Below are 26,280 nucleotides of genomic sequence, written 5' to 3'. Positions count from 1 at the left end.
AATTAGCGTCCGTTTTTGTAAAATTAGCGTCCATCTTTGGAACGGACGCTAATTAGCGTCCGCTTTTCTAAAATTAGTGTCCGTTTTTGGAACGAACGCTAATTAGCGTTCGTTTTTCTAAATTAGCGCCCGTCTGTGGAACGGATGGTAATTTGCGTCCGCTATCTAAAATTTGACGTTTGTCAAACGGACGCTGAAAAAAGATTTTGCTAAACAAATAATTTATTTCCTAAATTCCTAAATTACCGTCCGTATTCCATAACCCTACCCCTTTTCCTTCTCTCTCCTCATATAAACCGCTGAATCCTCATCTCATCTCCTCTCTCCTCAATCCTCACCAAACACACTCTCTCTCATCTCATCCTCACTCTCCTTGGGCTCCTTGGGTTGGGTATTTTTTGGTGGATCTGATTTGAAGGAGGTTCAATCGATTTCTGATCCAATCACCGTATCAGGTTTTCGTTTTAGGGTTAGTGATCTTTTTTGGGTTTTTTATGTGGGTTCTTTTTTATATTTTTATTTTCGAATCCTTTTTTCGTATGTTTTTTTCGTTTTCTCTTGTTCGTTTCTTTTTCTTGGGGTTTTTTCTTGATTTTTTTGTCGGGTTTTTTTCCTAATTACTTCAAGGTTTTTTTCTTCTTCTCATCAGATTTGGAGTTTTTTGGAGATTATATATGATTTTGGGTATGTATTTATTTCGTTTAATCGGGTTGCTTAGGATTTTGTTTTTGATTTTATTTGATTTTCCTGGTTAATGTTTGACGATTGTTTTTTTGTTTTGAGTGGGTGAGTCGGGTCGTGTGGGTGGTGGGTGGGCTGGGTCGGTGGTTGTGTTGGGGTTCAGTGATTCCGGGTGGTGGGATGGTCTGAATTGTTGGTTATGTTGGGGTTTGAATGGGGTTTTGATGGGTTCGGATATGGTGGTGGGGGCTGGGTGATGGGGGGCTGGGTCGTAGGTTGTTTTAGGGTTCGGGTGGGCTGGGTGGTGGGTTAGGCTGGCTCGGGTGGGGGTTGGGGTAAAATAGGTTCCACTCATTTAATTCTTGTTAATAATTGTTTTATTTCTGGTTAATTTCATTAATTTCTTTGTTTTTGTTGATTAGTAGGGTTATCAGATTTGCGTTTGAGTTCCAAATTTGAAGTTGGTTTCGATCCATATACCAAATTTGAAGTGCGTTTTGGTTCCAGATTTTTGTTGTGGAGTTTAAAGTGTACATGTAATTATATGAGATTTGTATTAGATTTTGTTCTAAGTATACTAGAATTTAAGTCTAGAATTATGTTTTACTTGTATCTACATTTATTATCAATAATAATTGAATTGATTAACTTGTTTGCCTTAATAAAAGAAGTATGGTATTTGCATCATTTCATATCTTTTTACATTTAATATCAGTTAATTAAAAGCAAAAAGTCATTACATTTAATACTAGTTAACCAAAAGCAAAAAAAAAAAAAAAAAAAAAAAAAAGAAGTGCAATAATGTAATGCGTAGCAATAACATTACCGACGACTTCCAACAGTAGCGACTGTCAAAACAGTCGCTAATTAGCGACTGCCAATGCGGTCGCTAATTAGCGACTATTGAGGACGGTCGCTAATTAGCGGCTGCCAAGGACGCGGTCGCTAAATTCGAAATATCAGGCGCTAAATATTTAGCATCGACTTTGCGGACGGTATTTGGAGAATTAGTGACCAAGGGTTTTGCATCAGCCCTTTAGCGTCTGTTGGCGGACGTTAATCTATTTAGCGTCCGATTCCGCGTTTTTAGCGACTGATTTTGGCGGACGGAAAGTAGTGACATTCTTGTTGTGTAAAATGAGCAAAAACTTCCTAAAATGAGCATAAACATAAAATGAGTAGAAAACATTAAATTATTAAAAACGTAAAATGAACAAAAATGTAAAATAAGAAAAACGTAAAATAAGCATAAAAAAGTTCAATGAGAAAAGTAAAATGAGCAAAACGTAAAAAGAGCAAAAACGTTGATAAATGAGCATAAAATTGTTAAGTGAGCAAAAACATAAAATAAGTGAAACAAAAAATGAGCAAAAATTATGAAATGATCAAAATCTTCGTAAAATGAGGAAAATAAGTGGTTCTCAGTTCTCACCATAAGGGTGGTTCTCATATGAACTTAGACATATATATATATATATATATATATATATATATATATATATATATATATATATATATATATATATATATATATATATTATATATAATATATTAATATATATATATATATATATATATATATATATATATGAAAATATTTCTTTTTATGGATAAAAGTTTGAATATCTTGACTTACTAATAAAAATCTTAACAAATTAGTTTTATCAATTTCAGAAAATAAAATAAGATTAATTAAAAGACTGTTGAAGGTAGCCCACTGTGCTTGGATGAAACCTGTTGCTCAAATGGGCAGTGGCTTTTTTGACAAAGAGAAATCGTACATTAATTAAAAGACTAAGTACAGTCTAATGCTAATCCAATGAAAAACAAAAATTAACAAACAAACAAACTAACCTAAAGGAACTTTATGAGCTCGTACATTCCATCTAAAACACAAATAAATAGAAGTGCTACAAAAACGCTTATGAAGGGGGAGTCGCTGGTCAGTGCTTGTGATGGTGGATTCGATCGCCTCAGAATGCTAATGAAAGTAATAGAAGAAGCATATGACATTCACGATCCGGACAATGACAACCAACGGCGAGCCTCACTTCTCGCCGCATGAGCAACCCCAACAATCTGCTATCGCTTGGGATTATGGGCTCATGAGCTTTTGAAGAGTCACATTCCGTTGTGACTCATTACTCTCGATCGAGAGTATTTCAGGTTTTTCCATGAGGTAGGAAAAACGCAGATGAGTGGGCATGCTAAAAATCCCAACATGAAATTGGGGTGTGCCTTCAGATTTGAAGTTTTCAAGGCAAACATCATTAACATCAATGCCAAGATAAAAAGAGAGCCAAATAAGTTGAGCTCTCGAACACACCTCAGGTTTGCAAAATCAGAACACATTTGTCCCAACCATGAACCACGATTCTTGAGTCATCTTGTCCCCTCAGCACATATTCCCAAAAATCAACATATACTACTATAATAACCTTGAACCACCAAACCTAACCTAACTAACAAACACTTGTCGATGGCCACAACCAACCACGGCAACATCTTTAGCAACTCAAAAACAACGCACTCCTATTATTTGGAGATTTAACACACGTTTTAAGAAAAAACCTAACATGACTAATTTGAAATTTAAACAACCAAGGGGGAAGGGTAGGGGAAGGGGAAGATTGACACTAATATGAGGGAAGGGGAAGGGGGAGCCAGACAGTAACTCGGGGGAGGGGAAAGGGGAACTCGAGACAAAACCAGGGGAGGGGAAGGGGAATTGAAGCCCAAAACAACTATATATAAAACTAAATAAGGGATGGTGCTTACCAGACACGAGGACGACGGTGGGGATGGGGACCATGCACGTATACAAATCGACAGCGACAGGGAGGGGGGAAGAATGGCCAACGCAAAATCCAAAATAAGAAGGTAACGGGGTGCGGGAAACACGGGGTAACCACCCTGAAGACAGAAAAACAGGGGAGGAGGAGGAGTGCGGCGACAGAAAAACATGAAGAAACCGAGGAAGGGGAAATGAAACCCTATCCTACGAGGATAACAAGACGCGGGATGACAGAGAGACAGGGGCTAGGGCAGGGAACATGCGGAGGAGGCGGAAGAACACGGGGAGATGAATGACGCAGGAGATGGACAGATACAAAAGGAGTGGGGGACGCGACGGAAAATACGAACTAAAGGGGGTGGGGGACGCGACGGAAAACACGAACTAAAGGGGGTGGGGGAAGGGACACCGACAAAAGACGAAGAAGAAAACCGGAGGCAGGCTCGCCGGCCCCCCTGCGGCCACTAGCGAGCATGTTGGGCGGTGGGTGACTGTTGGTTCTCTAGGGTTTGTGTCTTGGGGGATGACTTTGAGAGAGAAACGTTTGTTTACATTTTTGCCTGTTTTCTCTTGGATCTTTTTTATATTACTCCCTCCGTCAAGATATGAACACTTGTTGGGACACGTATTTTATAGTGATAAGTTGTGTTGTAGTTATATGATGTTATTTCATTTAAAAAATAGATGTGATAGGAGTTTGGGGGTATTTTTTTATTAGAAGAGAGAAAGTTGGGTAACTTTTCATTGATAAAAGGTAGAGTGTTGGCCAAAAGAGTATATAAGACATAATATATTAATAGTGAGACTATGTCAAATATATACGTGTTCAAACTAATTTGGGACAAATATAAAAGGAAAGTGTTCAAACTATTCTAGGACGGAGGAAGTATTCTTACAACTGCTATTGGCCAATGCTATTCCTTGAGGAATACATTAGCTTTTTTTGTAATTTTCTTATCTTAAGAAAAATTATTTATAGCTGATCAGTTAATTAAACTTTTTTGATAGACTCCTTCTATCCCCTTGTTTTCTTAAGAAAAGTTATTGAATCCTCCAACACTATATTAGGTGACATTGAAAAAATCACGTAAATTCTTGTATCATTTATTTTTCTTCTTCGTTGCTTTCTCATTATATTTTACTATCAACTATTATTCTGCACTCCTTCGTGTAACTTATAATGCTTGGATTCTTGCTAGCCAAATCATCAAACTCTCTAAATGGACAAAGACTATTATTGACTTGGGGATAAGCATCAAGGTTGGCTTAATGGTTGTAAGATCCTCCTTCCACCCCTGTGACAAGGGTTTGATTCTCATCCCTTGCAAGAATGATCCCCACGCACATTTCCTCCTTCCTTGCAATGAAATTCTCATTATTGACTTAGAGATCATATTTTAACTAGAAGTCTAGGAATAATTAACAATAATGACGACTTCTATGTACGAATAAGCAAAACCTTGATGCATGCTCGTCCTTGAGCCCGGGCAGGAGGGACGCCTGCTCGGGGCCCAGAGAGAAAAGGTCCATGCCGGTGATCTACAGTATGTGTACTTGTGGGTAAAACAAACCTGCATGCAATAACTCATTAGTAAAATGTTGTGTTGGCTGCTTGGTTTACTAATTGTCATAACCCATTACATCTCTCTCAATCCGCAGTTAGAATCCCACCTACAACATTTTTAATTTTTTTAGCTCTCTATATTTCTTTCTTTTTGGGTTTTATTTTGTTTTCAATGATGTTGAAATAGTTTTAGTTTCTTTTTTTTGGGGGGGGGGGGTTCTCAATGATTTAAAGTAGTTATCTAATCTTTAGTAAGTGGATTTTTTTCCTTCTCATATAGAGTAATTATGTTCCTTTTGCTATTTTATACCCCCAAACTTTATATAATTGTTCACTTTTTATGTTTACATTGTTCATTTACCCTACTTCAACTATCAAGTTACTAATATATAAAACAAATGTTAGTGTGAAATATTATTAAATTTCTCTCAATGTATATTAACTTCAAAATATTTTGATATTACATAAATTATATGAATCCATAAAGTAATATAGTTGAAGATATTAGATGTTAATTAAGTAGTGCATTGGTAGAAGTGAATTTCACAATGGAAACCGTTAAAAAAGGGAGGGGTTTGTGGTTGCCTTTTCTTTTTTCACAATTTCGTAATTAAAACCCAAACTCCAACCGACAACTCAATGATGAAGATGACGTGATAAATTTAAAAAGCAATATATAACTTAATTTAGAAAGACATGGTATAAAAGTATTTCCATCAATCGAGTGGGTGTCTTATAAAAAAAAAGCTAAAATGAGATTTCGTGAGCTAAAAAGTCATATTCAGCATAACTTTAACCACAAATAATCTTTAAATCAATACATGTCAAGAATACTAATTGAGATCGGGGGGGACCCATATTTTTTAGTTCGCCCCAGGACCTCCAAAATATTGAAAACGGGTATGTCTTGATGAAATTAATTCCATTTCAACTAATCAAATGATTTTCGTGCAAAATAATGCAAGCTTAACTGGTGGCCTTAGAGAATATGAGAATTTTCTTACTAGGAGACATAAATCTATTAAATGGATGTGATACACGTAGTGCATGCACTAATTAAATGGAGCAAATAATGACGATTTAATAAAATTAGTGTGTGGATATTATCTTGTACTTACATTGCACTTGCACTTTATAAGCCTGCATGCAATGCTCCCTACCAAATACATTGCCTATAAATCCTGTATGAGAATATGTTCTTGGACATTCTCCTTGGGATATCTAGGGTTTTAAATTTAAAGTAGCCAAATCTTGCTCCCTTTTCAATTAAACATTTGTTGGGTTTATGTCTCCCTTTTTCCATCACAAAAAGACCATTTGTTACAATGAGAATCAGTTTTTGTAAGTTGGAAATTGGCACACTTTAGCATCTTAACTTTCATACTTTTGGTCAAATGAGAAAAATAATTCCTTTTACACTTTGCTTGGATAGTAGTTATGGAGGGAAATGAAAGGTTGAGGATGGAAGAGACGAAAGGGAAGGTCCAATAAGTTTATATTTTCCTTTCAAATCTGTCAAATATTAAATTTTGAAATGATTTTGATTTAGAGAAAACGAGAAAGAAAATAAATCTTTCGCATTTTTTTCCATTCCCTTGTCCCATGTGCATTCAGACAAGGGAAAATGAATCACTCATTTCTCTTCTCTTCCTATACATCCAAATTATCAAATCTAAATAATGTGTAAATGATAGCCTTGTAGGTATTTAGTAAAAAAACTACATATATATGCTTTCCATATTTATTCTTAATAGTTTCAAAAATATACCTTAATTTTCTCATTCAGTTTAACTCTTTAGTAATAAAACATCAAGATTATTAATTCTACCCATCTTTCCTTCAGATTAAATTCTCTCCATCTCACATCTTTATGTTATGATACCTAAGCTAGCAAATAAATCTCAAATAACCCTTTTATTTTTCTCCTTCATACATTTCCAACGTTGATATACAATATGTATTGTAAAAACAGGGATTCAAACTCGACTCGGGCTAAGAAAGGTTCCATTTTGTGTTAGGTTTATATGGCAATAATGTACTACCTTTGTTCCTTTATAATCTTAACGGTTTTCTTTCTGGACCGTTCATGGTTACACTTAGAGGTGGCATGGGCCGGGCCGGCACGCGGGCCGGGCCGGCCCGACACGATTTGGACACGGCCCGGCACTAGCCCGCTCGAGGCACAGCCCGGCCCGTTGTTCGCTACGTGGACCACGGGCCTGTCACGGTCAAGAAATTTTATTTCCGACCCGCACCGTCACGAGCCCGCGTGGGTCGGCCCGCGGGCCGAACACTCCTTTCCATTGTTTTTTTACCCTAAAACTGTCAAAAATACAACATAAAACATGGGCCAGCCCGCAGGAAGCACGAGCCCGGCCCGCGGGCCCGTGCACAGATTTTTAAAATCTCAAGCCCGGCCCGGGCCCGCCATTTACTCAAGCCCGCGAGCCGAGCCCGTGAACAGGCCCGGCCCATGCCCACCTCTAGTTACACTTACACTCTTGCTATTTCTATATAAGCTAAGTTACCAATCATTATTCCCCACTATTGGTCCCCTATGTGATTTCTACAAAAAAATTATCCCAACCAAACTTCCACCTACTCGCATGAACTTGATGAGGCCTAATTTTAACCCCAACCCCCCCCCCCCTTACCCTAACTGTCCCTCCCATTTACAATAACTTTTTGTGGGGTCTCTCTCTATCTCTCCTTCATGCTCTTGAAGTTTCTGGGTTTATCTATTCTAGATCTACTTTCTACGAACAAAATTTGAGTTTAAATTCATCTATCTTTCTTCTTATTTATGCTACATGGTTTGGATTTGGGGTTAGATTTTTCGAAATCAAAAATCATCTCTTTTTCTACTCAAGTTTTTTTAGGATTCTTGGCAAATTCTTCAAATCAGTAGTTCTTGAAGATAATCTGTGTAAAAAAATTATTTTATGGAGAGTTCTTCAAAATCTAAGTGTATGAGGAGTCGATTTAAGGGCGAGTCTTCATCCCTTCTTTTCATGTCTATTCTGGATCCTGAGTCTCCATTTTCTTGGGATTTTGCTCCAGATACGGAAGATGTAATCCCCGTAAATTTATGGATTTTATAAATATATATATATATATATATATATATATATATATATATATATATATTATATATATATATAAGAGGCAGGATCCTGTGAGAAAGGAAATTAGGTGAGAAATGAGAAAGAATAACTACCCTTAGATTAGATCCTGTCAAGGGCCAAGATTAAGTAACTAATGTTAACTTTAAACTACCTATTTTCATCCTTTCCATGCAAAACCTAATTTTTTTCTCTCTCCTCTTTTCTCTCTCTTCCAAAAACGTCTTTTGTCAAGAAATTTCATGGAATCCATTACCGCATCGCATGAAGGTTAGTCTATATTCATGAACATGTATGTTTTTTTTTCGAAAATTAGTTAATAATTATCTGCATAATTCGCTGCATAATTCATATTGTATGCTTAATTCACGAAATTCACGAAATTCACGAAAATTAGTTATAATTATCTGCATAATTCACGAAATTCGCTGCATAATTCGCTGCATACTTGATATTGTATGCTAAAGTAATACTTCATGGGAACGATTATCGCTGCATAATTCATATTGTATGCTTAAGAAATTCGCTATGATCATGTGCTGTATATGATATGATGCATTGTGTTTCTAAACGCAACTGCTACTTCATTGTGTCAATTATGATGCATTGTGCTCTAAAATATTAGTTGTATTTTGCTGTATATGATATGATGCATTGTGTCAATTATGATCCATTGTGTCAATGAAGGTGAACATTAGAGTTATAGGTTTATTTGATAAGAGTTAAAATTATAGTTATAGCATCATTAGAGTTATAGGTTTATTTGATAAGAGTTATAGGAATTACTAATTAGAGTTATAGGAAATTCATATTTTGCAGACTAATGATCACCTTCTAATTAGAGATGTAGTAGTATTTAATGAGAGTTATACGAATTACTAATTAGAGTTATAGGGGTATTTTGAGTAGTCATAAAAGTTAAAATTATAGTTGTAGCATAATTTGGTATGTACGTCTTAATTAGAGTTATAGGTTTATTTGATAAGAGTTATAGGAATTACTAATTAGAGTTATAGGAAATTCTATTTTGCAAACTAATGTTCACCTTCTAATTAGAGTTGTAGTAGTATTTGATTAGAGTTATACGAATTACTAATTAGAGTTATAGGGGTACTTTTGAGTAGTCATATACGAATTACTAATTAGAGTTACTAATTACTAAGTAGAGTTATAGAAGTATTTGATTAGAGTTATAGAATATTTGATTAGAGTTATAACAATTACTAATTAGAGTTATAGAACTATTTAATTAGAGTTATAGAAGTATTTGATTAGAGTTATAGCAGTATTTGATTAGAGTTATAGCAATTACTAATTAGAGTTATTGAAGTATTTGATTAGAGTTATAGCAATTACTAATTAGAGTTATAAAAGTATTTGATTAGAGTTATAGAAGTATTTGATTAGAGTTATAGCAATTACTAATTAGAGTTATAGAAGTATTTGATTAGAGTTATAGAAGTATTTGATTAGAGTTATAACAATTATTAATTAGAGTTATAAAAGTATTTGATTAGAGTTATAGAAGTATTTGATTAGAGTTATAGCAATTACTAATTAGAGTTATAGGAGTATTTGATTAGAGTTATAAAAGTATTTGATTAGAGTTATAGCAATTACTAATTAGAGTTATAGGAAATTCATATTTTGCAAACTAATGTTCACCTTCTAATTAGAGTTGTAGTAGTATTTGATTAGAGTTATACGAATTACTAATTAGAGTTATAGGGGTACTTTTGAGTAGTCATATACGAATTACTAATTAGAGTTACTAATTACTAAGTAGAGTTATAGAAGTATTTGATTAGAGTTATAGAAGTATTTGATTAGAGTTATAACAATTACTAATTAGAGTTATAGAACTATTTAATTAGAGTTATAGAAGTATTTGATTAGAGTTATAGCAGTATTTGATTAGAGTTATAGCAATTACTAATTAGAGTTATTGAAGTATTTGATTAGAGTTATAGAAGTATTTGATTAGAGTTATAGCAATTACTAATTAGAGTTATAAAAGTATTTGATTAGATTATAAATTAGTATTATTAGAGTTATAGAATTATATTGAGTTATAGAAGTATTATTAGGTTTAGAGTATTTGATTAGAGTTATAGCAATTATTAATTAGAGTTATAAAAGTATTTGATTAGAGTTATAGAAGTATTTGATTAGAGTTATAGCAATTACTAATTAGAGTTATAGAAGTATTTGATTAGAGTTATAAAGTATTTGATTAGAGTTATAGCAATTACTAATTAGAGTTATAAGGAGTATTTTATTAGAGTTATATGAATTACTAATTATGCAAGGGGTTACTTTTTGTAACAATTACTAATAATTATTACAGTTATAGACACTCTTGATTAGAGTTATAGGAATTTATGTGTGCAATACTTTGAATTCTAAATAGTTGACTTACAGTTTATACCTATTTAATATGCAGAGGCAGGAACTAGTAACTCTATGCAAAGCATAAACATTGCCTCATTAAATCTGTCTACACCACCTAAGCAAAGTACGAACATCACCCCATGCGGAGAACATGAGTTCACTCGAGTTGTTCCAGCAGAATTAATTCCTAAAGTTGGGCAGATTTTCGACAGTCTTAAAGATGCAATAGACTTTTATAATATATATGCTGTAGCATGTGGATTTGATACTAGAATGTCTACCGAGACTCGAGCAAAGGATGGCACTATTGTATTCAAATACATTTTGTGTAACAAGCAAGGAGTGAAGGCAGTGGCTGCAGCAAATCACACAACTAATATTGAGTCGGTTGAGCCAATTTCCCCAACTCAAAAGAGGAGGAGAAAACTTACACGGGTTGGTTGCAAAGCCAAGATTGTTTTCCGACTTCATGAGATATCCAAATATCGAGTTTGGTCTTTTCATGAAGGACATAACCACAAGCTACTAAGTCCTGAAGAAGGACAATTCCAAAAGTTGAAAAGAAATTTGACGATGTATCAAAAGAAAATGATAATTGATAACTCTAAACTCAATATTGGAGCAACAAAGACGTACCGAATGTATAAGGAGAAGGTTGGTGGTTATGGAAATGTTGGAGCAACTGTTGGCGACTTCAAAAACTTTGCACGGGATGTTAGAGCATACATTGGAGAACATGATGCTGATATGTTTATAAGCACCTTAAGTAGACAAAAGGAGATGAATAGTGGATTTTTCTTTGACTATGTAGCTAATGCGAAAGAAGGTTTGCATAGAGTGTTTTGGGCCGATGCTTTGTGTAGGAGAAATTACTTTGCTTTTGGAGATGTTGTCTCGTTTGATGCTACGTATGGAACAAACATGTACAACTTGGTATTCTGCCCATTTACAGGGATTGACCATCATAAAAGGTAATCTCTATTCTATATGGGAAGAGGGGTAGGACACCAAAATATTAGAAACCCCATTTTATCCTCATAACATCTCTATTATAACTACTTCCTAAGAAAACTACCTAATTAATTTTAAAAATAGAAAAATATTACAAAAAGAAAACCATCAAGAATTCAAATATTCCTAATTTATTAAAAATAATTAATAATTAATTTATTTTTTTCATCTCCTAAAAAAATAATTTTGTATGTATGTTCGCACGCATCGCGTGCATATAAAAACTAGTTCATATAACTCTTATGACTAGTAAAATACTTTTGCAACTCTAATTAGTTATTCATATAACTCTTATGACTAGTAAAATACTCCTGCAACTCTAATTAGTTATTCATGTAACTCTAATCAAATACTCTTGTAACTCTAATTAGTAATTCATATAACTCTAATCAAATACACCTGTAACTCTAATTAGTAATGCATATAACTCTAATCATATACTCATGTAACTATAATTAGTTTTCATATAACTCTAATCAAATACTCTTGTAACTCTAATTAGAAACTATATAACTCTAATCATATACTTATGAAACTATAATTTCTCAGTCTAGTCTATCTTTTATGTATCTCCGTGTATATTTTAAGATTTTTTCCTTTCCTTTTCATAGGTCTGTGATTTTTGGTGCTGCTTTGACATCAAGAGAGAATGACAATTCTTTTGTGTGGGTTTTTGAAAAATTCAAACAAGCTATGGGCAATAAGGAACCAAACTTTATTATCACTGACCAGGATCCTGCAATGAAGAAAGCTTTCCCAAAAGTATTCAATGATGCACAACAAAAATTCTGCATGTGGCATATTATGGGTAAACTTACTGACAAGGTGGGGAAAGGGAAAGACATACAGATTACAAACTCAACTGATACAGAAGGGTTAGAAGAGTCGGAACCTAATGACATGGTGGGATAGCTGAACGCAATAAAGAAAAAGATTTCCTCAAGAAGATAAATGCTTGTGTTTGGGATAAAGAATTAGAGCCACAAGAGTTTGTTGATAAGTGGAATGAAGTCATACAAGAATTCAATCTACAGCAAAATAAGTGGCTTAATGACATATTCAACATAAAGGAGTCTTGGATCCCAGCATATTTCAAAGAGAAACCAATGGCTGGCTTAATCAGCACAACACAAAGATCAGAGAGCCAGAATAGTTTTTTTGGTAATTTCAATAGTCCATGTGCTACATTGGTTGAGTTCTGGTTGCGTTTCCAAACGGCTGTACAACAACAAAGACATGCTCAAAGCAGTTTGAACAAAGATAACGACACTTCCTACCCTCAACTTATCACCCCTTGGCCGATCGAAGCAAGCGTCTCTAAAGTATACACCCATGTAATCTTTTACCTATTTCAAGAAGAAGTTAGTGCAGCATGTTTCACATGTGGTCATGCAAGGTCTGAAATTAGGGATGGAATGGAATACATTACTGTCACTGAAGATAGAAAAGAAGAATTATGAGGTCACTTTAGATCCAATGACTTTTGATGCCATATGTTCATGTTCACTATTCAGAGGGTTGGATTGATATGTAGGCATGTTCTTTGGGTTTACAAGGCCAAACATTTGAATAAGTTGCCCGATAAATATATCCTCACTCGATGGACGAAGGAAGCACACAAAAGTCATATTCATGAGTTTGATGAAAATTTTCCTAAAGATTGTGGAAAGGTAGAAATGAAGCAGATAAAATTAGGTGAATTGTGGAATGAAATATATACAACCATTGGTCTCGTTGAAGAAAGGGATGAGGATATTGATGCTCTAATTGAAAATCTAAGAGGCTTCAAGAAATCCATTAAATCGGGTGAGGATAATACGTCAATGACAAAAGACCAAGTCATTCAAGAATTGATAGGATGTAGTGCTCCAAACGAGGTAACTATAAAAGTTCCTGAGAAAGCCAACAACAAGGGTAGGAAGAGGCTCAAATCTGTGAAAGAAAAGACTATTGAGAAGCAACAAAAACCACTAAGAAGGTGTCGTCTATGCAATAAAATGGTCAATCATGATGCAAGGAATTGTCCTTATCGAAGTCAACAAACTTAAGGAATGATAGCTAACACAGATGAAAGTGGTGAAGAACTAATAGCTAATATAGATAGTTGGTGTTCTTTTACATATTAATGTATTATTGTTATTATAATTAGAATAAAAATGAAATAGGATGTTGCAAACTTTATAAATATGAAAGTAAAATCATTCTTACCCTTCTCTTTTATTGTTGTTGTTATAGAAGTATTTGATTAGAGTTATAGAAGTATTTGATTAGAGTTATAGAAGTATTTGATTAGAGTTATAGCAATTACTAATTAGAGTTATAGAAGTATTTGATTAGAGTTATAGCAATTACTAATTAGAGTTATAGAAGTATTTGATTAGAGTTATAGAAGTATTTGATTAGAGTTATATCAATTATTAATTAGAGTTATAAAAGTATTTGATTAGAGTTATAGAAATATTTGATTAGAGTTATAGCAATTACTAATTAGAGTTACAGAAGTATTTGATTAGAGTTATAGCAATTATTAATTAGAGTTATAAAAGTATTTGATTAGAGTTATAGAAGTATTTGATTAGAGTTATAGCAATTATTAATTAGAGTTATAAAAGTATTTGATTAGATTATAGAAGTATTTGATTAGAGTTATAGCAATTACTAATTAGAGTTATAGAAGTATTTGATTAGAGTTATAGCAATTACTAATTAGAGTTATAGAAATATTTGATTAGAGTTATAAAAGTATTTGATTAGAGTTATAGCAATTACTAACCAGAGTTATAAGAGTATTTTATTAGAGTTGATATGCATTACTACTTAGAGTTACAGAAGTATTTAACTAGTCATAAGAATTTTAATTATAGTTATGCATTACTTGTTACGTACGTTAGTATTTTATTAGGGTTATATAAATTACTAATTAGGGAAACATTGCGAGCGAAATAGCACATGTGATCAGCACATATATAAAAAATAATGCTAGTAAAAGTTGAAATAAGTAAATACTAATATCAGCACATAGTAGTTTTGATTCTAATAAATCCTCCCTAACACTATCCTCTACAAAAGTGGAAAAAAATACTTGTAAATGTGTGAGAATTATTTAGCTGCAACTTCATGAATTATATGTTTACTCTACACCTTTAAACGAGCTGTTTCTTTCCGTATATTGTCTTGTTCCTTGTAAATCATCCACAACTTGTCTCGAATAGAAGCCTTTATCTCATTGAACTCATGAATCTTTTGGATGATCTCCTTCCTAATATTATATATCACACAAAACAAGGGCTGCACAGATTTCAGCTCTCATTGTACGCCTTATCTTGGCGTTGTCAAGCTGAGACTCAAATATTTCTCCATCATAGTTCAACATGTGAACCATTGCAAAAACACCACAATCCAAGGTTGGCTTACTTGTTTGCCATGGAAACTTGACATTAATGATATCATATGAAACTAAATCAGCAGCCAATGGATGCTCAAATCTATCCAAATAATCACTCATGTTATAGCGCTGCAAAAAAAAAAAAGATAAATAACTATAGAGAAAAATAACGAACCAATAAAGCTTAAAAGTACTAAAAACAAATAAGAACAAAAGACCTATAAATATTGTAAATCTTACTATACTAATGGCAAGCTTCTTGAAGTGAGAATCATCCCAATTTCCGTAGACTCTATTATCCAGATAATCCACTCTTTTTTGTATGAAGTTGATCACAACAATAAAGTAGTGTTCCATGTACAAGAGTGGAACGAATATCTGCGACCCACAAATTGAACAAGTTGAGTTATTAGATAAATAAATATAGAAAAGGACATTATAAAAAGAAGTACGAAAGACATACCAAATCAACATTATGAAGATCACATTTGACTTTGTTACATGAGATCCAAATATCCCATGAAGAAAATAGCTCACTCAATAATGCAACATCTTCAATTTCGTCATGTTTCTCCGTAATATTTATCAAAGGACCCTAAAAATATCACATAAAACTTGTCAATTAAACTTATAACTCTAATTAGTAATTCCTATAACTCTTATCAAATAAACCTATAACTCTAATTAAGACGTACCTACCAAATAATGCTATAACTATAATTGAAAATGGACCAGTTATATGAATATGATGAATGAAAATGGACCAGTTATAGGAGCATCCATGATCTATTGAAATTCAATTTAGAAGACCTTTTTGACTAGCCATAAGATTTCAAAAGATTTTAAAAGGAGAATATTGAAGAGATTACCACATGATTAAGGCCGAAAAATATGCGTCGAGGTGAAGAATCTTCGGTTGACTCCACATAGTTCATCAACAAACTCCAACCCTCAATAACAGTTGTGGTGATCATTTCATTGGTTGCCAAACTTAAAAAATCCTCTCGTGTAACAAAGTGGTTTTCTCCAAAAGACGCAATAATTTGACTGTAAAAAGTATATATAGAAAGTTAACAAAAATAATATAAAATAAAGAAAATAATGAAGTATGATGTAGGTAATAATGTTTACCTCTGTGCCAAAGTTTCATTGTGATCTACCATACAATAATCAACTACATGTTTCCGGAAGGATGGCATGTATGATAATAGTGTTACATTTTGACGCATAAATTTTGAAACCAAAGTGACAGGGACATTTTGAATCCCACAATTATATGTAGAACCAAGACCATCATTGTTGACATTATGGCTATTAGAAGATGTACGCAACCAAGACATTGGAGATCTAACGCAACCATCTCTCTCTTTGTTGATTTCGTCCACATGAGAACACGACTTAGCACACTCATCTCCAATAATTGAAATGTCAACAAAGGATGGGGAAGAAACATCTGGACCCTTGGCACCAATTAATAACTCGTTTTCAGACTGAGAGAGTAATTGGAAAGTTGGCATATCATCAGCAGCTTTTTTCATAGCAGAAATAGAATCTGTGACATTATCGATATATACTTGCCATGCATCTTCATGAACAAAAGCCGGAGTTGGAGACAAAGTAGGAGAATCAGAAACATGTATATTATCTTTCCCTTTATTTTCTGCGTTATTGATCATACTCTTTGCTTTTGACAATCGATCAATATAATGGGAAGACACAACGTCCAAGTCTCTTTTCATTAACAACAAAATCTCATGCAGGCCCTGTGAAAAGGAAAGGAAAAAATCTTAAAATATATGAAGTACATATATGATAGACTAGACTGAGAAATTATAATTACAGGAGTATCTGATTAGAGTTATATACATTACTAATTAGAGTTATAAGAGTATTTGATTAGATTATATAAATTATTTGATTAGAGTTACAAAATTATTTGATTAGAGTTATAGCAATTACTAATTAGATTTATAGAAGTATTTGATTAGAGTTATATAAATTATTTGATTAGAGTTATAGCAATTACTAATTAGAGTTATAGAAGTATTTGATTAGAGTTATAGCAATTACTAATTAGAGTTATAGAAGTATTTGATTAGAGTTATAGAAGTATTTGATTAGAGTTATAGCAATTACTAATTAGAGTTATAGAAGTATTTGATTAGAGTTATAGAAGTATTTGATTAGAGTTATAGCAATTACTAATTAGAGTTATAAAAGTATTTGATTAGAGTTATAGAAGTATTTGATTAGAGTTATAGCAATTACTAATTAGAGTTATAGAAGTATTTGATTAGAGTTATAGAAGTATTTGACTAGAGTTATAGCAATTATTGATTAGAGTTATAAAAGTATTTGATTAGAGTTATAGCAATTACTAATTAGAGTTATAAAATATTTGATTAGAGTTATAGAAGTATTTGATTAGAGTTATAGCAATTACTAATTAGATTATAGAAGTATTTGATTAGAGTTATAGAAGTATTTGACTAGAGTTATAGCAATTATTGATTAGGTTATAGAAGTATTTATTAAGTTATAAATGTTATGATTTATAATTAGATTGATGTAAGTAGAAGTATTGATTAGAGTTAGTTAGTAAGTGATGTTGAGTTAGAGTTAATAGCAATTACTAATTAGAGTTATAAGAGTATTTTATTAGAGTTGATAACATGTGTTACATTTCCGTTATAGACTTATAGTTGTATTTTTTTTTTGTGAGGGGGGCTTCTAGTTGTATTTAGTTAGTTTGGACGAAAATATCTAAACTATAATATTTATTTTCCAATAAATACATTTCATCTGCTGCAGGATATCATGAATAATAATTAAAAACATAATAGGATATCATGAAAAAGCAATAAAAATATATGATAAGAGTTATAGGAGGACATACATCTGTTGCAGTTTTATGTATCTCCTCGTCAGAAGGCAAGCTATCTGGAATCTCAAAGCTAATTACCTTCTTGCAGTGAGAAATATCAGCCAAACACTTCCTTTGGATATCCTGGACTGAAGGTACTGAATTACATCGAAGACGCGAAGAGAGATGACTCTCCAAATCCAAAATCCCATTCCCAAAACTTCCAGAACCTAACTCATCATGAATACGTTTTTGGAATTTTCATCTGTCCAAAATTGAACAAGTGGGGGATCTCTAGGTAACGCATGAGATTTGAAAACTAACCTATGGAAGTATATAATTTCTAACATGATAACACAACCTCCAAGATTAGCCAAACTATCTACATGATATTTCCCAAATCCATTAGAAAGTTTCTCCAGCACATATGAGCACCAATCAAATTCTTTAATTTTACATACTTGAGAAACGGCTTTTAAAAGTTTCAAATCCACTTTATTGTTCGACGTAGGAGCAAGAAACCTACCCATAGCATAAAGACAAACAAACTTTTAAATTCATCTCCACCCGCCTGCATCTCATTCGATCGAATCTTAGCAGCTACATCCTTCAAAGAAATTCCTTGTCTGTCATCAACAACATCAAACTTAAATCGAAACTCTCTTTTCAAGATATTATCAGACCCTTAGATCCTCTACCAGTGGAAATCTCCTCAACCTCATAATCACCCATGGGAAGCAAAAAGACCTCATGCACATCAAACTTACTTACCACAAATTTATTCACCGCATCGATTCTAAACACCCAACTGCCAGGATTAAAAGACTTTATTAAAAAAGGGATCATGGTAGTAGGACTTTGAGTCAAATGCAAACTGCAAAGACCTCCAAAACCAATGTCATTCACATCTTGGACTTGTTGCGAAGATAAGTCCTTTATAAGCTTTACCAACTCATTCGGTCTACATTGAGTAGACAACTCTGATGGCTTTTTTTTCTGTTTCGGTACATGTGATGTACTATCCTTTTTAAGTAATTTGGCCCCTTTCTTATCAACCAAATCCATACTTTGACATGCACTACGCTTACCGTTCACATTACCAACCTCGACAATGTTCATATCTACATACACATACATAAACTAATCACACATTCATACAACCAGAATTGAATATTCAAAACATAAAATATCGATTATAGTGGTATTCATATAATCATGTTTGCCACAGGTGTCCAAGTTAAGAGTAACACATAGATAAAACACAAATTAAACCATCACTAAAACATCATGACATTAAGTAACCCCCACGTGTATACATCAATTATCATTTGCGATTATGGCAACACTTGATTAGAGTTGTAGGATATAATAGTGAAGAAGTATACCAATACTTATTTAAAATTATAAAAATACTATTTAGAGTACTGACAACAATTAATTAGAGTAGAAGTAGTAGTATTTAAGAGTTAAGAGTTATAACATTGCTTGTTAAGAGTTATAGGATGTACAGATTAGAATTATGGCAATCCTCTTTAGAGTTATACGAATGAATAGTTAACTTTACATAACTACCTATTAGAGTGATGCTAATACATGTTTAGATGATTGATAATTACAAGCTCCAAAGAGTATATACAGGAGGTAAAAAAAAGTCTCAAGCTCCAAACTGGTAAAAAATTATACAAACAATGGTGGAGTAATTAATGCTAAGAATGTCAATATTAATACAACACTAAACAAATTCAACGTCTATGTCAAAGTTATCGCTACCACCCATCAACAAGAGCTCCTCTTTCATCCTCTCTCTACATCGAACACAAAACACAAACCCCTGAAAATGCATCAATCAAATCTGTTGAGACTGAAAATTGCAATTTCTATACTGCTCCGTACTCTTCACACGAGAAAGGCTTGGTAACCAACGGTTTGAGTCCAAAAAAGACTCAAACACCCAAAATAAAACACAATGGTACCATTATAACCTCACATTGTTATCAAATTGTTATCAGAACTGGTACCAAGGTATCAATATTTTCGGAGAATGGTACCATTATAACCTAGCATTGGTACCAAGCAAATGTCAGCCACACGCGCGTGAAATCTTCCAACGCATAAAATGACCAAATTACCCCCGTTTGAGTCCCCTAAGAGACTCAAACGGTTGGACGCCAAGACAAGCTCCTCTTCACACCCTAAAAGAATACCTTATAAATTATAATCTTATATGCAAGGCACTGTCCTATAAAAACCATACAGCTCACAATACTAGCAAACAAATAAAAGAGCAAAGCTGTTGTATTACAACAAATACAACCACAACAACAAAACCTTAGTCCCAATTTTATTTGGGGTCAGCATATATAATTGTCATGGTACAACAAATAAATAAGAAAAATGAACTACATTCTATGCATTCTGGTGCAGGGTAATAAACATGTTGGAAAAGAAAGAAATGTTTCTGACCTCTAATTTTTACAAAACCCATACTCTACATTCCTGTCTATATTGAACTATTGGGAACTAGGCAGTGAACCAACCAAAACAAATTATGTGTTGAAGAAGCTTTATAGGTACTGAAACTATATGCTAAGTTGCTAAAACTATGAAGCTTCCCACACCCAAGAACATTACAACCACCAAATGTTCGAAATTCGCAAAGGAACATGAAAATGTCATTTGATTCAAGCTAATCAACAACTAATTAACTAGGGAGCTAGTACCAACAAAGCCATGAACATGCAACCAACATTGTACTAAATTTCCATCAAAACCCACAAAACCCACCTAACAATCAACACAAAACTCACATGGGTACACAAAACAATCACTACCCAGAAACTAAAAACCAACCAAAACAACAAATCACATTTCCCATAACAAGATAACAACGAAACCCAAAATTCAATTTTAGTAAAGATTAAATCTTTAACCAGTAAAATTTCATTAAAAAAAAAAGATTAAATCTTTAACCAGTAAAGATTAAATCTTTAACCCAAAATTTCATTAAACCCACCAAAATCAAGTTCTTGAAAAAAATTAGACAAAGAATTGGTAAACTTAAACAGATTTTAAACAAGATTAATTTTTAAACAATTAATGTCAAGAAAATTAATTTTTATAAACTCGAAAATTTTCGCATAATTAATGTCAAGAAATCATAATCACAATTCTGAAAAAAAATCAAGAAGTAAACTAGAACGGAAAAAAAATTACCTTTCTCTCCCATACTGTCTGCAACAATTAAACTTGAGATTTAGTGTCGAATTGCAGAAGAATATCGCTGAACTAGTTGATTTTGGTGAATTGCAGAAGAAAATCGCTGAACTAATTGCAGGAAAAACTTGAAACCGTCGAAGTTGATCAGAGGGTACTATTTGCAGAAGAAGTCGAACTTGAACTTGAGATTTAGTGTCGAAGTTGAAACCGTCGAAGTTGAGCAGAGGGTAGTATTTTGCAGAAAATCGCTGAACTAGTTGATTTTAGGCCCTAGTATTTGCAGGAGAGAGGAGAGAGAGAGGATGAAAGAGGAGAGAGAAGAGAGAGAGGATGAAAGAGCGAGAAGCGTGGGATTTTCGAGTGTAATCCCTTTTTTATTTTTAATCTTGGCCGTTACATGTAACATGATCTAAGGGCTGTTATTCTTTCTCATTTCTCATGTAAAACCTCATTCTCTTATATATATATTTATATATATATATATTTATATTTATATGTAATTTGGTTTAAAATAATTTATTTATTTAGAAGGTTGACTATTTTGAAAGTCAAAGGAATTATTTTAAGGATTTAAGGAAGTTAAAATATTTTGTTAAGACATGCTTTGAAAAATATTTGAAATACTATTTGAATTTGGGAAAGGAGTTTAAATGGGCTTGAGGAATCCAAATATTAATTGGACAAGAAAAAGGAACTTCTACTGATGTTAGGAGTTTATTCATCAATCATATTCATCATTCAATAATCCTACTCAAAACCCAATTGTATTTTCTTAAGCCCAAATATTTTACCCACTAGACAAACCGGCCAGCTTTATTTTCCTCTCCTCTTCACGTTTTTTCTTTTCCTAGTTTCTTTTCTTCTCTTTCAAGAAACACTTTCTTCTTCATCAAGAAATCCACCATCGCCACCATTCACTGCCGACCACCATCATTGAGCAGCCGGCGCCACTGTTGTCTTGGTCGGTGTTCTTCCTTTGTTCTTCATTCTTGTATTGGTTTGATTACTTTTTCTTCTTCCTCAAGTTTTGATTAAAGATTATGTTTTTATGTTTTATTTTAGTACTAATTATATTAGAAGCTTTGATTTACTGTTTTAATGATGAATCTATGATCATGTAAATTATTTATTGAAGGAAGAAAATTCAGATTTGATTATTATGTTTAAATTGGATTTTTAATTATCAAAGCATCGATTTTTAGGGTGTTAAAGATTGAAAAATCATACTAGCATATTATAAACTATGAAATTGATTAAACTCATGAATTTAAGCATGTTTAAGTATGTTTAAAGAGAGTTTTATTAAATAATAAGTTGTTGGAATTTTAGAAAGGTTGTTATTAATGGAGTTTTATAGATTTTAATGACTAGTATAGTAGTACTATGCTAGGGAATATAAGTAATTGAAGTTTAAATGATGAAAACAACTTTTACATAATTTTAAAGGAGATTTAATGTATTTTAAAGTTGCTGGAATTTATTTGGAGTATTGATTATAAATCCTACTATTGGTTGTTTTAGACGGAGATTTCTCTGTTTGCGACTTCTAAAGTTGTTAAAAGTGGCCTATCAATTTGTCTACACAAGGTATGTACATACCTATGTATTGTATGATGTAGTATCATGATTTTAGGAAGGAAAGTTATGTAGTATCATGTATAAGAACTTTATTAGTTCATATATGATTGCTATTATGTTAGATTTTACATGTTTTATGCTTGTGTGTGAACATGTTAAGTATGAGATTTAATTATGAGACTTATATCATGTTTGTATGGAAGATTGATGCAAGCATGTATTGATTAGGAACTTTATTTATTAATTCATGTGGGGGAATTAATATATTTATTAGTTGGATCATGATTGAATCATGTGTTCCCTTATATTATTATTGTCACTACTCTATGAGGATTGTGGGCCTTATTTGGTAAGTTGATAATTTATGCCTTTGAAAGGTAAGTTGGTTGTTGGACAGATTAGATAAATAAGAAGGATTGGATTAAAAAGGAATTAATTTTCGGTTGTAAGTTGTATGATCACTTATTTAATCCTAAGATAAAAATGAATAAAGTTGTTAATGTTTGATTATATATTATTTGTATTTCTTGTGTGTCATAAAAAGTAATAATTGATAAATCATGTAAAGTAAAACTTGGATAGTGATAAACTTTAGAATGATGCACGTCTGAAGTTGGACAATCTGGAGTTGGGGTACATGGTGGTCGTGCCATGGCTTTTTCTGGGAATTGGATTGATCACCATTCCTATTTTTATTTAAAAGGTTCCTCGATATCGTAGGTCATTATTGAATACGGAGTCGCGCCCGTATTTCGTCTTCCTAGGTGAAGGCTGGTTTTTCGTTAGACAACTCAGTTCAATGACTATTCCATTAAAATAATAAAAAAAATATTGTTAAAGTTTAGTTCAGTAAAAGTTATCTGCAGATTGTTATGTTGTTATTTATCTCTACTTAATATTTATTAGTATCATTAGCAATGATTATTTATTATTATGTAGTACACAACTTTGCTGACTACGTGTTTTTTTTGTAAGTGTTGATCATGACTTTGCCTTATTGATCCTGTGATGACCCATTTTTGGTGAGCAGATTTTCTAGTGTATTGACATCTATAGATGTGCAGATGATGTATCATGAGGTTTCGGGAATAGAGAGCTTGTGTAGCATATTGATATTTATTGTTTTAGTAGATACATTTATATTTAAGTTTGGTTTGAAGTTAAAGTTAACAATGTTGTTTGATTCTAAAGTTACTTCGTTATTTATTATATTTCAATTCTGAAGTTTAATTATATGTTTTCCGCTGCAAATTCTGAATAAGCCAATACGTTATCACACGGGCGATAATGTGTTGATGATTCTCTATGTTTTATATTTGAAAAGTATATTTGCAAAAGAGAGAATTATCGGGGTGTTACGGAAGATCCATATGATATGGGTCCATATCGTCCATTTTATGCTCCTGATGCAAAAGGTTATGGAGGAGTGGATTATGTACTTTTCCTTGCTGGATCTCAACATGCATGTAAAAAAAAAAGGGAAAATGTCGAAGAAAAAATTGTCGCGAAGGAACTAGAGACTTGCTGCCCCTCTATTGTGTCGAAAGAATTCATTTTCAATCTACTCAAAATTTATATCCCATGTATAAAACGTCACCATATGAGATAAGTTTTATTTTCCCTTCTTTTCACCAAAATATAAGTAGGATGTACTATTAAATCTGCATATTTTGTGCGAGTTGTCTACTGTTGATCCTTAGAAGGATTATCTACATGTTGTTTATGTTGTTTTGATGTCCTATTTTTGCTTAAATCATGTTGATTTTGCTTAAATCATGCTTAAATCATTTTGAATCTTGTTGAATCATGTCTTATTTGTGTTGTTTTTATTATTTTGGTGAAGTGTTTTAATGTAATATATTTTATTAGTTAATCATTTTGTGTTAGATATTCCATGAGTAGTTGGAGGAAGTTTCTTTGGTTTCGAAATGTTTGTGATGGTTTGGAGTCATATGCTCATAAGAAAAAAGTCAAGACTCCTTAGTTTTAGAGTATTATTTTGGAGTTTTTGGTTGCATTTCTTCAAATGACTTGTTAATTGATTGCAATAGCTTGAGTATTGTGTTTGGTCTTGTCCCAAAGAAATCAAGACCTAACATTTAGCTCTGGACTATATAGTGGATTTGATGCAGTTACGTGTGGCTTCTCGTTGTCTTGTTGTATGTGTATAACTTTGCTTTTGTATAGTGACCAATTAGCCATGATTGTTGACAAGATGTGATTGATTAACACATCTCTCATTCTGTCCTTTGTGACATTGGTGATTGTCTTTGTCTCCAATGTGCCTACTTGCATGTTGTTTTGATGACCTTGGGCAATCACTTCTTGCACAAATGAGAAAATATTAACCTTCTCATCAAAAGTGCACTTCCCCAATATGTTGTGTGATGGCCTAGCCACTGCGGTTTCAAACATGACCTTGATTTATGCCTTTTTATTGACATGTCTAGTGTGGATTAACTTTATTTGGATGTAAATACGACTTCTATGTTTTCAATGTATATAAAACCACTTCTCATCAATGTGGATGAATTTAAAATATGATTAAACTTGGTTGCCCTCCCTCTGCTTATGGTTGTTCTAACATATAGAGAATCCAAATAGGCCTTGTAATCTGATTTTCTGGTGTTAATTTTTGACGCATTTGATTAGTGTGTGGTCGTATGTTGCCTCTTTTCACAAGTCGCCTTACTTAGGGAAAAAAATAGCATCCTCTTAGTAATTGTAAAGTGTTTCCTGCCTACTTTGCCTGCCATTTTCTTCTTCACATTGATTTGATGTTCTTCATGAAGTTGCTTCTTGGTTGTGTTCTAGATTACACTTGCGATTTTGCAGCATACATTAAATTGTGCATTAGCTCTGTGATTGTCCCATATGGTAGCTGAGTTTCAGTTGCTTGTGAGAGCAAAATCTCAGCTACTTGTGGTCTTTGTTCATCGCTCAACCAAAGTTGAGGATGATGTTCATCAAATACAATGACCTCTTGGTTTGTGATGTCTTCCATTTAATGCACCTGAAGCCACACAAAAAAAAAAAAAAACACCCTACCCCCACCCTACCCAAAAACAAATTATGGTTTAGTGAAAACAGAGGCAATAAATGAGAGAAGGAAAGAAGAGTCAAGTTCAGCTGCTGCCAAGAGTTAATGCTGATTTAAATGATACCTTCAAGTTGGGTTTAAGTTTTCCATCCAACAGCAACTCGTGTAAAAAAGGTTGAAATGTTTAATGTTGGAGGGAAATTTCCCTCAAATTTGTAAATAAAACGCGTCAATAATTAATACTAATTAAGCTGATTATTTTTTCTCCAAAATGCTGATGATTTCTCTCTTCTCTATTTATTTATTCTTGTTTTGTACTTGTTCCTGCCCACTTTTCAGATTTTGTATCCCCTCTCTCCTACTTTTTGCTTTTGGTTCTAGTGAAAAGCAAAATGTGTAGATTATTTAGGAACAGAGGTAATATTTTTAAAATTCATAAAACATAACGAAATAACATCCTCTCAGGCAAGTACTGTATTTTGTGCTTTATATCATACACGTAATTTTTACAAGAGAAATATCCACATTGCAATCTTCAAGTTCACCTTTGACAAAAGCAGCAGTAAATCACCCTTAGCAGGGACTTAACTTGTTAAGAGAAACCATGAACGAAAAGAAAATATCATTAGCAAAAG

The 26,280-nt window shown here is 32.9% G+C and overlaps 2 protein-coding genes across 2 annotated transcripts; both read left to right on the top strand.

Annotated features, from left to right (window-relative positions):
• Positions 1-10,481: 10,481 nt before the first annotated feature.
• LOC125495211 (protein FAR1-RELATED SEQUENCE 5-like) lies at positions 10,482-12,475 on the top strand. Its single transcript, XM_048639877.2, has 2 exons — positions 10,482-11,523; positions 12,175-12,475. The coding sequence occupies exons 1-2, from the start codon at positions 10,625-10,627 to the stop codon at positions 12,473-12,475; spliced, it is 1,200 nt and encodes a 399-aa protein (XP_048495834.2). The 5' UTR covers positions 10,482-10,624.
• A 194-nt stretch (positions 12,476-12,669) lies between these two features.
• On the top strand, positions 12,670-13,611 carry LOC130590517 (uncharacterized). The gene is made up of 2 exons (XM_057392993.1): positions 12,670-12,959; positions 13,098-13,611. The coding sequence occupies exons 1-2, from the start codon at positions 12,670-12,672 to the stop codon at positions 13,609-13,611; spliced, it is 804 nt and encodes a 267-aa protein (XP_057248976.1).
• The last annotated feature ends 12,669 nt before the right edge of the window (positions 13,612-26,280 follow it).

This window comes from Beta vulgaris, chromosome 2 (assembly GCF_026745355.1).
Source record: "Beta vulgaris subsp. vulgaris cultivar EL10 chromosome 2, EL10.2, whole genome shotgun sequence".
NCBI classification, from domain to species: domain Eukaryota; kingdom Viridiplantae; phylum Streptophyta; class Magnoliopsida; order Caryophyllales; family Amaranthaceae; genus Beta; species Beta vulgaris.
This window is presented reverse-complemented; position numbering and strand designations above follow the sequence as displayed.

Bases quoted from the DNA above. Each gene is read 5' to 3' on its own strand.
- LOC125495211 (XM_048639877.2), top strand. From the start codon at position 10,625: ATGCAAAGCATAAACATTGCCTCATTAAATCTGTCTACACCACCTAAG. The intron at 11,524-12,174 runs GTAATCTCTATT...TCCTTTTCATAG, and splicing joins GGGATTGACCATCATAAAAG to GTCTGTGATTTTTGGTGCTG.
- LOC130590517 (XM_057392993.1), top strand. From the start codon at position 12,670: ATGGCTGGCTTAATCAGCACAACACAAAGATCAGAGAGCCAGAATAGT. The intron at 12,960-13,097 runs GTCTGAAATTAG...ATTGATATGTAG, and splicing joins TTCACATGTGGTCATGCAAG to GCATGTTCTTTGGGTTTACA.